Genomic DNA, 14216 nt, shown 5'->3' with positions numbered 1-14216 from the left:
AACCTAGATGTAGTGTTGCCCCTTGCTCTGCAAGGGCCGTGGCTTTTGTGGAGCGATGGGTAACGACGCTTCGTGGGTGTCAGTTGTTGATGTGTGCAGAGGGTCCCTGGTTCGCGCCCGTGTCGGGGCGAGGGGACGGTTTAAAGTTATACTGTTACATTGATGCTGTTGACCCGGATCACTGGTTGCTGCGGAAAAGGAGGAGGTTGAAAGGGGGGTGAGTGTAACGGATGTGAAATGGCTAGCTAGTTAGCGGGTACGTGCTAGTAGCATTTCAATCAGTTACGTCACTTGCTCTGAGACTTTAAGTAGGTTGCCCCTTGCTCTGCAAGGGCCGCGGCTTTTGTGGAGCGATGGTTAACGCTGCTTCGTGGGTGACCGTTGTTGATGTGTGCAGAAGGTCCCTGGTTCGCGCCCGTGTCGGGGCGAGGGGACGACGTAAAGTTATACTGTTACATTGATGCTGTTGACCCGGATCACTGGTTGCTGCGGAAAAAGGAGGAGGTTGAAAGGGGGGTGAGTGTAACGGATGTGAAATGGCTAGCTAGTTAGCGGGTACGCACTAGTAGCATTTCAATCAGTTACGTCACTTGCTCTGAGACTTAAGTAGTGTTGCCCCTTGCTCTGCAAGGGCCGCGGCCTTTGTGGAGCGATGGGTAACGATGCTTCGTGGGCGACCGTTGTTGATGTGTGCAGAGGGTCCCTGGTTCGCGCCCATGTCGGGGCGAGGGGACGGTTTAAAGTTATACTGTTACACAAGGATATGCATATTCTTGATACCGTTTGAAAGGAAACACTGAAGTTTGTGGAAATATGAAATGAATGTAGGACAATATAACACATTCTTTGAAATGCAAGAGAAAGGCCATACTTTCAGATAGGAGTCTAGGTGTAATTTAGATTTTGGAAACCAAATGGCAGCAGTGTGTGTGTGCAACATTTCAGACTGATCCAGTGAAGAATTACATTACTGCACAATATTTTGTATCAAGTCTGCCAGGAGTTTGCGCAAATGTGCCGAATTGGTCAATTCATACATTTTCAAGGAATGGAACTTACATAAATACACAAAGAACTCACGAACAGGAACAGACTACATAAACCGAGACAGTCCCGTGTGGCGTGACAAACACTGATACAGGAGACAACCACCCACAAACAAACAGTGTGAAAACACCTACCTTAATATGGCAATCAATCAGAGGAAATGAAAACCACCTGCCTCTAATTGAGAGGCATATCAGGTCACCCTTAACAAACATAGAAACACACAACATAGACTACCCACCCAAACTCACGCCCTGACCGTCAAACACATACAAAATAACAGAAAACCGGTCAGGAACGTGACAGCAAGTACATTATTTACCTTCAGAGGTGAATGTATCAAGCCAGTGATAAAAGTTTTTTGTTGTTGTGCACTCTCCTCAAACAACAGCATGGTATTTTGTCACTGTAATAGCTACTGTTAATTGGACAGTGCAGTCAGATTAACAAGAATTTAAGCTTTATGCCCATATAACACATGTCTATGTCCCGGGAAGTTAGCTGTTGTATACAACGTCATTCTAGTCACATTAGCGCACGTTAGTAACATTTGTCCCGGTTTAGGGACACCCATCCCATTAAAAGTACATTTGCGGAATGTCTTTCCTTCTTAATGCGTTTGAGCCAATCAGTTGTGTTGTGACAAGGTATGGGTGGTATACAGAAGATTTTTTTTTAAGTGCAGTCGCAAAAACCTTTATGATGAAACTGGCTCTCATGAGGACCGCCAAAGAAAGGAAGACCCAGAGTTATCTCTGCTGCAGAGGATAAGTTCATTAGAGTTAACTGTGCCTCAGATTGCAGCCCCAATAAATGCTTCACAGAGTTCAAGTAACAGACACAGTAACAACATCAACTGTTCAGAGGAGACTGCAAAGAAACCATTACTAAAGGTCACCAATAATAATAAGAGACTTGCTTGGATCAAGAAACACGAGCAATGGACATTAGACCGGTGGAAATCGGTCCTTTGGTCTGATGAGTCCAAATTTGAGATTTTTGGTTCCAACTACCGTGTCTTTGTGAGATGCAGAGTATGCAGAGTAGGTGAACAGATGATCTCCACATGGGTGGTTCCCACCGTGAAGCATGAAGGAGGAGCTGTCCAAACTTTTGACTGGTGCTGTATATACATTTTCAAATTTTATAGACACCATCTATTTTACAATAGTTATTCTTGTTTGTTTTTACTCCTATCCTTCCGCTACCATCAACCCGTCCCATCTATTTCTGAAGAACATACAGTTTGATTTCTATTTGCCCTATATTTTTAACTGTGCTGTTTCACAAAGTTCTGACCCTATATACATTTTACGGACACAGTATATTTTACATTAGTTATCTTGTTATTAGTCCCACCCTTCAGATCCACTCAACCCCTCCCACCTATCTCTTAACACCATCCCTATTGGATTTCTATTTGCCATATATTTTTCAACTGTGCTGTGATGTTTCACAAAAGTTCTGAACCTTTCTATTCTCATAGTTTCTACAGATTCTAAATTAAAGAGAATTTTTTTTGCATAAAGTATTATTATATTATTGATCGATTGAATATGACTTTTCAAATCACCCAGTAGTGCTATCTGCAGTCCTTCAGCCATTCCTGGACCTGCGACCAAAAACAAGCTACATATGGATAGTACCAAAACAAATGATCTAATGATTCTGTCTCATCGCAGCAAAATCTGTAAAGCTGGGATGTTTAAAAAGAAACATGTATTTAATCAGGAAAGTCAGTTAAGAACATTCTTATTTACAATGACAGCCTACCCTGGCCAAACTCTAACCCGGACGCTGGGGGCCGCCCTATGGGACTCCCAATCACATAAGTACATATATGTCACATATATGTCAAACCAGGGTCTGTAGTGACACCTCTAGCCCTGAGATGCAGTGTCTTAGACCGCTGCGCCACTCGGGAGCCCCCAAATATATAACATTCTATTGGTTGCCAGAATTTTGTATAATAATTTAAATGAAAAAAAAGTTTTGAATCCAGCGTCATTTTGAGTATCAGTTCATAAACCATGTGCCATGGAATCGGTACATCGAAAATCTCTTCCCAACTATTTTGCAATCTATGTGGCACAGCTGTCAATTTTTGGGTCCTTAAATGAAACTGGTATACTTTTTTATTTATCACAATTTTCTTTAACCAATTTTGGTCTTTGATGCAGGACTGACAGACAAGTTCCTTACTTTCTCCCCCTTCCACTTGCCTCTTCCATTTTTGTGGTAATCCTGCAATTAGTTGGTTGTAATTTTGAGTAAAGCAGACATTTCCATATATTTTGGTTCGTGGAAAGCATTCCCAGAAGAGTTAAGGCTCTTATAGCAGCAAAAGCGAGACCAACTCCATATTAATGATTTTGGAATTAGGTGTTTGACGAGCAGGTGTCCACATGCTTTTGGCCATGTAGTGAATGTAATATAAATGTGAATACTGTATGAGACACACATATATGAGCATATAAGTATTATGCCCATACATACAGATATATGTATCCACACACATAAGTACATATATGTCACATACTGTATCTGTTGAAATATACAATAATGGGCCGTTTTCATATATCTGACCTACATTTCTGCCTTATACACCGTGTATACAACGAGAGAGATCGACTGCGCGTGCTGTTTAGGCTACATATGAACCGCTTGATGGCAGTGAAGTGCATGGTCCACTTCCGGAAAAAGAAAGCTTGAACTCTGAACCCGGTTGCGTTTATTCTTTCCTTTCCTGTTTCGGCTTTAGAAGAGACACACACAGGTACAATGTCGCAGAATTTATATCCAAATTAATCCTGTTTCACATGAAGTACAAAGTGTCATTGGGGATTTTAATCGATACACTGAACTTTAATTGGTATGTTAAATGTGTAATTTGTCTGAAATCGGCTTTAGACGTTTGGATTAGACGGCATTGGTGTTGGCTGTAAGCAGCGGCATCCATCACTGTAAGGCCTGAATTTCGCTTACTGAATGGAGTATATTGAGTGGGTTTTATGATTTGCCATGTTAACCATATTGTCTTAAGTCATGTGCATTTTTGCAGCTTTGAAGTCGATTGCGTTTCAAATTAAATCGAAGACATGTTGACTGTTGCTAGTTAGGTTGCTGTCGTGGTAATTCAGTGCTAACGTTAAAGTAGTCGGCTAACGATGGGCATCTGCAGTTTTTAGTCTCGATTTTGCTGTGACTGACAATCACACATGGATTATTTTTGTATGGAAATTGTCGTATATGCTATGATATAGCTAGCAAGTCTAGCTGCTTTCCTGTCGTGCTATGTACTTTTTCTATCGAGCGTTGGCTTTTATGCCAGATAGTTGGTTATTGGTCAGTTGCGATAATATCTAGTTAATATGCTCCCCTACAGTTACTTAGCCAACTAGCTAGTTATAAAAGTATATTGTGGTGAAGTTAACTACAAAGGAACCCATCCTAACCAAGATCTAGCCTGTTAACTATTTAGCACTGGTGCTTACTCCACCTGGTCCCAAATCGAGGCGCTTGAATGGATGCTAATGCCAGACATGTCTGACGCCATCAATACTGAAAAATGCATCTTTTGCAGCTATGGCACCTCGTAAGGGTAAGGAAAAGAAGGAAGAACAGGTCATCGCCCTGGGACCTCAGGTTGCCGAAGGCGAGAATGTCTTTGGAGTCTGCCACATCTTTGCATCCTTCAATGACACCTTCGTTCACGTCACTGATCTTTCTGGCAAGTAAGTACAGGATACAATGGAACAGTGCATGCCCAGCTTTATAATAAAAAATACTATGTGTGCCGTTTTTGGCTATAACTGTGTGTAAAGTGCATGCTATCCATCAATGGCAATCGGTCGTATGATCATATTGTGAGTAAATGCCTTGTCTGAATTGGTTTCACATGCTTTGCTCTAAACATGTACCTGCTCCCTCCAGGGAAACTATCTGCCGTGTGACTGGTGGTATGAAGGTGAAGGCCGACAGAGACGAGTCCTCCCCCTACGCCGCCATGTTGGCCGCCCAGGATGTTGCCCAGAGGTGCAAGGAGCTGGGAATCACTGCCCTGCACATCAAGTTGAGGGCCACTGGCGGCAACAGGTTAGGAACCCCCCTCACTGATCTGAAGCACAATCTGGTGTTGCTCCATGTCTTTTGTACATCTACAGTGGATGATGCAGCTAAATTGTTCTGGTACATTGTCCTTGAACTACTCTTGTTGCATGTGTAAATATACCATGCAATTAAAGAACCCACTCCCAGGGGAAGTTGCAGCCACCATTTAAATGTAATTTCTTGTCCAAGAGAGGAAATGTACCTTTAGGTTCCACCTCTGAAGTATGAAGAATGCTACTTTACATATTCACGAATTGGGTGTGAGAATTTCCAGTGGAGTTGATAAACCTCAACGAATAGGTCACTGACAGCTCAATATAGCTAGCCAGCATGCTAACCTTATCTAGTTAGATAGCTAGGTATAGTATCTTGCTAACCTTATCTAGCTAGCTAATATTATTGGTGTTTTTTCAGTTTTTTTTCTCGTTTTTTTCCTACACCATATTCAAAAGATTAGCCAAGCTGGCTCTATGTCTGGAGCTGGATTTGCAATAAACATTTATTTAAGGAAAACTTCGCCACAGATGGAAACCACTGGCATGTCTTTGACTTTGCCATATATATATATTTTTTTATAACTTTTATATAACCAGGGGAAACCATTAAGACCAGGGTCGTCTTTCCAATGTTAGTTTGAGCAATGTGAGCAACAATTCAAGCATTATCACTACAGCATTAGTTGCATACGTACAAATACGTTGCATTACATTAAGGTCAGTGGAAACTAATGTATACAATCAGTCAAAACAAGTGCAGTTTCCATTGGTATCAGAGCCACAAATTCACCTTTTGGTACAAAAGACTAAAGTTTTAGTGACCTGTAGGTCATTACAGGACTGAGGGGCATAGTAACGGAAAGTAGTCTTCCCTAACTTTAGAGACCTGCAGAACCTCTAGAACCAACCAGTCTTATAGTTACTAGATTTCCAATTTAGAAGTGAGGTAGTATGGGAGTTTCTAATGTTGGGCCCTTTCTGGTAGTCAGAATATCAGCCAACTGAACTATATGAGCAGAGAATAAAATTACCTTTTTGGTCCACCAGCTGCTAGCAGGTAAATTTTTAAAAAATCTACCAGCCAATCACTTTTTTTTTTACCATCCCAAATATTTTTCCCCCCACTAAAATTACACCAACAGAACACACAAAAAGATAAGCATGCTTTCTGGGCGCAACGGTTTACTGCATCGTAAGTGCTAGAGGCGTCACTACAGACCCTGGAAGTTAAATGTTTTTTAGCAAACGTTACACCAATCAAAGAACTGTAGTGAGGCGGAACTTTAGTGATCAACACATTCATCTTGGGGGAGCAGGTTTTGTTAAATGACATCACGCAATTATACCATTTAATAAAATGGTCAGATATGATTATTATTTATACATACTAGCTAAAGAGAATTTACAAATGATCCAATGGATTGAGATAATCTTCTGGAGGGGGGGAAAAGTGGAGGTGCAATATCAAGTTTGTACCCCGCCCCATCTTAATTTGCTCAGGCAGCCAGGTGGACATGAGGCTGCTTGGTTCATCTCGGGCGCCAAGAAGAATCACTTAGCACCTGTTTCTGGTTAATATTAATAAACAGTGCCATGCTGGTGGGTGGTGACATTGAAATAAACCCAGCCCTGAAACGAAACGTGGGAATCATATGCATTCACACGGATTTGCACAAAGTGGGTCGTTTGGGTTTGTCTCTTCAAGGCCTAATATATCATACTTTGACTAAAGCTATGACTTGACTTATCATTGTGTAACACCATTCTTACAGCTCGAGAAAGTGGATTTCTACTGGTGTGGGCGTTTACGTGTATTCTGTATTTTGCCCGGTTGTCTGTGTTGTGGAACTGAATTTATCTATAGTGGACTATATTAGATTGTCTTGTGTGCAACAGCATTCAGTGTGAACATTTTGCCTTTCAGAACCAAGACCCCTGGACCAGGCGCACAGTCTGCTCTCCGTGCCTTGGCTCGTTCTGGCATGAAGATTGGACGCATCGGTAAGCTATAGCTCATTTAGTCTGTCAGGAGTATCTGTAATAAACGAGATGGTGCTGTTATTTTTTTCTCAGCCCCTGCCTTCGACCAATAGATGGCCCACTTGTTAGTAGGGCTGGGCGATTTATATTGAATTTATTTGTATTAGTGCGATGTTCCAAATACCAGTATTACAAAAATCAAGGTTTTTACTTTTTAATGAGCTTTTGTCTTTTTGGTTTATCCCCTTTGCGCCTTCTGTACTGTGTGCACTGTGCACCTCCCCACTTGCACAGACACAAAGCCCCTCCCACTGCCACTCACAAGATCACGTCTCCCTTTCTGACAACAAGCAGTTTGAACTCGCTATTTGCATTTTAAGATTTGGGCCAACCGAATCTGTCTTGCGATGCAGTTTTTGTTTTAACTTCCAAAATGAATAAAAGCAGACCCTACTACAGTAAAACTGGAACATTAATGCGCAGATTGTTGCGCTCTGCATTGCGGTACGGTCAGTGCTATTTGGCATCCTTGGAATGGCCCGAAACTTCAGCATAACTTTGACCATATAGAAGTTTAACTTCAATCGGTGGTCTGGACCTCCCAAGCCTCCCGTATCGCACAGGCCATTGCAGTACCCCCATACCGCTAGCAGCATTTTAGCCACAGTTGTGTGCTAGCTGTCTAGGCTGTGTTATAAATTTGTGTAAGGAATTGTTATGTAAGGAATTGGCTACTCGGTTCTCATTCTGAGAAAGTATCTTATCCAGGTAGGCCACTTGATTTCATCTAGACAAAGTGACCAGGCGATGTTCAAACAGTTGGAGACGGACAGGAGGGTCTATTCATAAGTTAACTTCTACCTTTTTAGCAAGCAATTAGATCCACGTTGCCTTTAAATTTAAAAGATTAGCTGGCTACTCACTAGCACGTGGGCTTGTGCTTCATTGTTTGAGACGTGTTTTTAATTTCCTATAATGCCTGCTACTAGAAGTTGGTCATTAGTGGATGTGCATAGTTCTGGTTAATTTTGTAACAAACTGCCTTTTCGTAGACAAGACTTGAGGAGTGATTATTGCAAAAAAGCAGCGTACATTTTTTTGCTATAATTATTTGAGGCTCTTATGGTTTTGGAAGACTTATATTTAGCCTAGGTATAACTTTACATGCCCTGAATTTGATTATTCCTGACTGTTTGAAATGCAGTGTATCAGCCTTTTTTAATTGTGCAGCAAGCTTATTTAGACAAACGAAAACAATCTACAGTAGGTGTATATTGTGAATCCCCCATAATTGAATTTTAATCCATATCGCCCAGTTATAGCACTGCACTGCCATGGCTGATTCAACTAATCAAGGACAGCGTTGGGAAACACTACCATGTGTCTGCCTATTTCATGCATGAATGGTTATATATACTGCTTATATTGATGTTTTCCGGGGGATAAGAATGTTTCATTTGGGAAATTATTTTTCTGCTAGTCTTAAACTAAATGTGAAACAATTCTACTTTTCTGTTGGTCTGATTTGGTTTAAGCATCCTGAACACGGTGTTATTTATATGCATACTGTAAAACTTTCAATTATTAGCCTGGGTGTTTTATTAGCTTAAATCACTAACCACAACAGGCGCTTAGACGGGTTTCTATTTGAGCCGGGCGTCAATTTCCATAATGGATACCGCTTTTGCTCATTTGCCTAGTTAATTATTTAATTCCAGCATTCACTTAAAGCATTTTAATCAGTTTCTTCATTTCCTGCACTGTTATTTACATCACATTTATTGTCTTAGTATGCCTCTATTTCAAGAACGTCCTAAAACATCCTACGGTAATCATTTTTCTTTCTGTGCGTTTTCGGCAGTTCTTACTTTGGCCACTAGAGTGCTATCAGTCGATTACTTGTTCTGTACTCCCAAAGTTGACTGTTTGTGATTGCCAGTTAGCTAGCAGTATTCAGCTGTTAGCAGCCAATGGCTAGCAGTTTCTTACTGCCGATACAATACAATAAAATTAAAATAAAAAATGGGATGACTGACATCTTATTCGATTCATTATTGATTTGTGTAACAAATCAAACATTAAATCTTTACCAATTCATGGTAAGCTCATAAACCGTAGATTTAGACTGGGTGTTTATTTGAAACACTTTATTTGCTGAAATGTGTGTCATTGCCCGGTTAAAGGGGACAGGCGGCTATAAGGCTTCCATTAAAGTTTTACGGTACTCTGGAATACTGTTGTCACAACCATGTCTTTTTTACACATTTAGCAGATGCTCATATTCAAAGCGACTTTGGATGAGACATGTTGGCCAAATGTATGAATCTGTTCAATGCCCTTCAGACTATTCATTGAACATGTTAAAATGAGGATGTTGATGAATAAAGGATTCAATGTACAATTCTTGTTACTGTTTATCATGCTCACTAACCCTTGCTCTCTTGCAGAGGATGTCACCCCTATTCCATCAGACAGCACTCGCAGAAAGGGAGGTCGTCGTGGGCGTCGTCTGTAAATGTGCTCATTTTGAGATTTTCACTCAATAAAAGGTTAATTCCAACCTCTGCTTTCTGTCTGGTTCTTCAGTGGTTTCTCGATTTATTATTATTTCCCAAGTCTGTCTAGGAAAAATATCCTATTGAATGTTCTTATATGTCAAGCAAATAATTTTAATTATTTAGCAAAACAAGCCAGCTTGGCTTAAGACTTGTTTGCAAGTTGTATGCAGGGATATGAGTGGCTTTATCAAAGGGTTGATTTACACTGAACAAAAATATAAACGCAACATGTAAAGTGTTGGTCCCATCTTTCATGAGGTGAAATAAAACATCCCAGAAATGTTCCATACACATTAAGGTTATTTCTCTAATTAGTTTACATCCCTGTAAGTGAGCATTGATCTTTCGCCAAGATAATCCATCCACCTGACAGGTGTGGCATATCAAGAGGCTGATTAATTAAACCACATGATCATAACACAGGTACACCTTGTGCTGGTGACAAAAGGCCACTAAATTGTTTTGTCACACAATGCCACAGATGTCTCAAGTTTTGAGGGTGAGTGCAATTGGCATGCTGACGGCAGGAATGTCAACCAGAGCTGTTGCCACATTGATTGTAGGTGGCTTATGGTAGAGAAATTAACAATGTCAAATCATGCTTAATACAGCACATTTCAGACATGGAATGCAACACAATGTGCTTCAAAGGAAGAATAAATAAAAATGTTAATATTTACTACACAAACACAAGGATACAAATAACCGAATGACAAAAGCACCTTAAGGATAAGCAAAGCTAAAAAAGTGTTTTTTCCGCCATATCGGGTTCTGAGGCAGGCTATTCCAGAGGCTGGGGGCATAGTAACTAAAGGCTGCCTTTCCATGCCTCTTGGTCCTAGGCTTTGGGATTGTTAAAAGGCCAGTGCCAGAAGACCTGAAGCACCTACTGGGTACATAACTTAAGCATGGGTCTGAAGTATTGGGGTGCACAAATGTGAATTGACTTAAAAACTCATAGAATCTTTAAATGAATTTGAGTCTTCTTGGGTATGACGCTACAAGCTTGGCACACATGTATTTGGTGAGTTTCTCCCATTCTCTGCAGATCCTCTCAAGCTCTGTCAGGGGAGTGTCGCTGCACAGCTACTTTCAGGTCTCTCCAGAGATGTTTGATCCGGTTCAAGTCTGGGCTCTGGCTGGACCACTCAAGGACATTGAGACTTGTCCCGAAGCCACTCCTGCGTTGTCTTGGCTTTGTGCTTAGGGTCATTGTTCTGTTGGAACGTGAACCTTTTCCCCAGTCTTAGGTCCTAAGTGCTCTGAAGCAGGTTTTCATCAAGGATCACTCTACTTTGCTCTGTTCCTCTTTCCCTCAAACCTGAATAGTCTCCCAGTCCTTGCCACTGAAAAACATCCCAACAGCATGATGCTGCCACCAGCATGCTTCACCATAGGGATGGTGCCAGGTGTCCTCCAGACATGACACTTGGCTTTCAGGCTGAAGAGTTCAATCTTAATAAGACCAGTGAATCTTGTTTCTCATGGTCTGAGAGTCCTTTAAGTGCATTTTGGCAAACTCCAGGCTGTTATGTGCCTTTTTTCTGAGAGTGGCTTCCATCTGGCCACTCTACTATCATAACTCCTGTGAAGATTCGAAGGATTAGGTTGCAGTCTCTACAACGCCCTCTCTCTCTCTCCCGCAGAGGGAGAGGGGGAGGGGGCCAATTTATGGCGGTCGTAAAATACGCTGCCTCTATGCTCTGTAGTGGTCGAGATTGGAATGTAACTGGGGAACACAGAGAGACACTTAGACATTAAAGGTTGAATAATTGAAAAGTATTTCTGTATTCCAAGCAGTTGAAATGGTCTGTGGACAGTTAAGGGACAATCATGTCGAGTTTGTTTCATGTGGTGATCTCATGAAGGACAGGAAACACACATTACTGTGTCTTTGGTTGTGTACACTTCTCAATTATGGGGTTTACATCTAAATGTTTTGAAACGTATATGATTAAATATGAAACTATTTGTGAAAAGAGGTGATGTCAACCTTCTAAATAAGAAAATTGTGCACTCTAGAGACCAAAACATGCCGGGTGAAGCTGGTGTGTGAAGTGGTTCAAACTACAACTCTACAAAAGGAGAAGACCAGAAAACGTGGAGATCATCCCAACGCTGAAATGGTGAAGAAATCAACAAACTAAAGACCAATTATTCAGCCTGCAGCTGTTTAAATACTTTAGTCTGGTAAACACATCTGTCCTAAGAACATTTCTGAATGTTATAATGGCTACTTCAGGCCTCCCGGGTGGCGCAGTGGTCTAGGGCACTGCATCGCAGTGCTAACTGCGCCACCAGAGTCTCTGGGTTCGCCCCCAGGCTCTGTCGCAGCCGGCCGCGACCGGGAGGTCCGTGGGGCGACGCACAATTGGGCTAGCGTCGTCCGGGTTAGGGAGGGTTTGGCCGGTAGGGATTTCCTTGTCTCATCGCGCTCCAGCGACTCCTGTGGCGGGCTGGGCGCAGTGCGCGCTAACCAAGGGGGCCAGGTGCACGGTGTTTCCTCCGACACATTGGTGCGGCTGGCTTCCGGGTTGGAGGCGCGCTGTGTTAAAGAAGCAGTGCGGCTTGGTTGGGTTGTGCCTCGGAGGACGCATGGCTTTCGACCTTCGTCTCTCCCGAGCCCGTACGGGAGTTATAGCGATGAGACAAGATAGTAATTACTAGCGATTGGATACCACGAAAATTGGGGAGAAAAGGGGATAAAATTTAAAAAAAAATATATATATATATATATATAAAATATAATGGCTACTTCAGAGTACCAATCTACAACTACGACAAACTTTGATCTCTGGTGGACAAACCAGAGGCTTTCTGTCGACTGTCTATCCAGCAGACGGACTGGCGATCGCAGAGAGGGACAACAAAGACACTTGTAAATATGTAAATTGCCATTTCTTTTCGAATGAGCGGTTGCTCATTTTCAAAGTATTAGCAATTTCTATGAGTGTAGTTATCAGCTCTGAGTTTCCCGCTCTTGAGCTATCCACACCCATTTCCTTTGTCTACCAAGCCGTCATATCGGTTTCGTCCACTATGGACTTTTTGTATTTGTATCACGTAGTAACCAATGTATGACCTATCGGACTGCCAGATTGTGAAGCGTGATTCATCACTCCATCGCTCTGTCAGTGACCATCGGGTGCTTGGTCACCTCTCCGACTAAGGCCCTTCTCTTGAAAGAATCTTGGTGGTTCCAAACTTCTTCCATTTAAGAATGATGGAGGCCACTGTTCTTGGGGACCTTCAATGCTGCAGACATTTTTTGGTGCCTCGACACAATTCCTTTGACCTTATTTGCTCTGACATGCACTGTCAACTGTGGAACCTTGGTGTGTGCCTTTCCAAATCATGTCCAATCAATTGAATTTACCACACGCTAAAGTCAAGTTGTAGAAACATCTAAAATATTTTTATTTATTTAATCCATTTTAGAATAAGACTGTAATGTAACAAAATGTGGGAAAAGGGAAGGGGTCTGAATACTTTCCAAATGCACTGTATAATGCAATATTATAGGCTGCTGCCCTACCATATTCCAATGTGTTGAATTTGGATCGGGTTTGTAGCTGGAAAGTAGTTAACATTTTGTAGAGAGAAATATTTTTAATTGTACTACATACACTCAATCAATCTGGGATAACCTGGATGTCCATCGGACACTAAAGGCTTCGTTTACACAGGCAGCCGAATTCAGATCTTTTGGCAATTATTTCAATAGGGTCTAGTTCCAGCAGACACCTTCTCAGGACACAGACGCTGCGAGACATGCAATCTCTAACAGGGTGTCGAATGGTGCCAGAGAGATAGCTAGATAGTGTAGCCAATTTGTCAAGGTGACAGCTAAAGAAACAGGCTAAAGCGTGGGTAGCTGGATAAATTATGTCTGGGGGCGAAAGAAATGCAGACCTTTTTTAGGTGAGGTGCTGGCTAGCAAAGTAGAACACTTGAAAAGAAAAGGAGAGCCACACCAGGAGCTCAGATGCAATCATTTAATAACCAACTTTGACAGACAAGCTGTCTTTATCGGGGAATAATGACAAACTGCGGGTCACTCATTTATATAGTTTGGAAGTTCACAGGCTTCTGTAATTATGGCCGGGTGTGGCTTGATGTCATTGGTTGATTTACAGATATAAATTAAATATATTTAAAAAGCATGAAGTGATAACATACGATCATACAGTTGAGGTCGGAAGTTTACATACACTTATGTTGGAGTCATTAAAATGTGTTTTTCAACCACTCCACATTTCTTGTTCACAAACTACAGTTTTGGCAAGTCGGTTAGGACATTACTATGTGCATGACACAAGTCATTTTTCCAAAAATTGTTTACGGGCAGATTATTTCACTTATAATTCATTGTATCACAATTCCAGTGGGTCAGAAGTTCACATACACTAAGTTGACTGTGCCTTTAAACAGCTTGGAAAATTCCAGAAAATTATGTCATGGCTTTAGAAGCTTCTGATAGGCTATTTACATTTACATTTAAGTCATTTAGCAGACGCTCTTATCC

General features: G+C 41.5%; 1 protein-coding gene across 2 annotated transcripts; it reads left to right on the top strand.

Annotated features, from left to right (window-relative positions):
• Positions 1 to 3725: 3725 nt before the first annotated feature.
• Positions 3726 to 9693, top strand: LOC129868668 (40S ribosomal protein S14). Of its 2 annotated transcripts, none has more exons than XM_055942844.1 (5): positions 3726 to 3823; positions 4631 to 4781; positions 4981 to 5142; positions 7078 to 7154; positions 9581 to 9693. In XM_055942844.1, exons 2-5 carry the CDS (start codon positions 4633 to 4635, stop codon positions 9646 to 9648), a joined length of 456 nt encoding a protein of 151 aa, XP_055798819.1. In that variant the 5' UTR covers positions 3726 to 3823; positions 4631 to 4632; the 3' UTR covers positions 9649 to 9693. The 2 variants fall into 2 exon arrangements, with proteins under 2 accessions (XP_055798819.1, XP_055798820.1); XM_055942845.1 differs by lacking the exon at positions 3726 to 3823 and adding an exon at positions 3895 to 3919.
• Positions 9694 to 14216: the final 4523 nt, after the last annotated feature.

This window comes from Salvelinus fontinalis, chromosome 13 (genome assembly GCF_029448725.1).
Source record: "Salvelinus fontinalis isolate EN_2023a chromosome 13, ASM2944872v1, whole genome shotgun sequence".
Classification (NCBI taxonomy): Eukaryota; Metazoa; Chordata; class Actinopteri; order Salmoniformes; family Salmonidae; genus Salvelinus; species Salvelinus fontinalis.
This window is presented reverse-complemented; position numbering and strand designations above follow the sequence as displayed.

Excerpts from the sequence above, each read along its gene's own strand:
- LOC129868668 (XM_055942844.1), top strand. The coding sequence starts at position 4,633 with ATGGCACCTCGTAAGGGTAAGGAAAAGAAGGAAGAACAGGTCATCGCC. Across the intron at positions 4,782-4,980 it reads GTCACTGATCTTTCTGGCAA|GGAAACTATCTGCCGTGTGA; the intron begins GTAAGTACAGGA and ends TGCTCCCTCCAG. Across the intron at positions 7,155-9,580 it reads CATGAAGATTGGACGCATCG|AGGATGTCACCCCTATTCCA; the intron begins GTAAGCTATAGC and ends GCTCTCTTGCAG.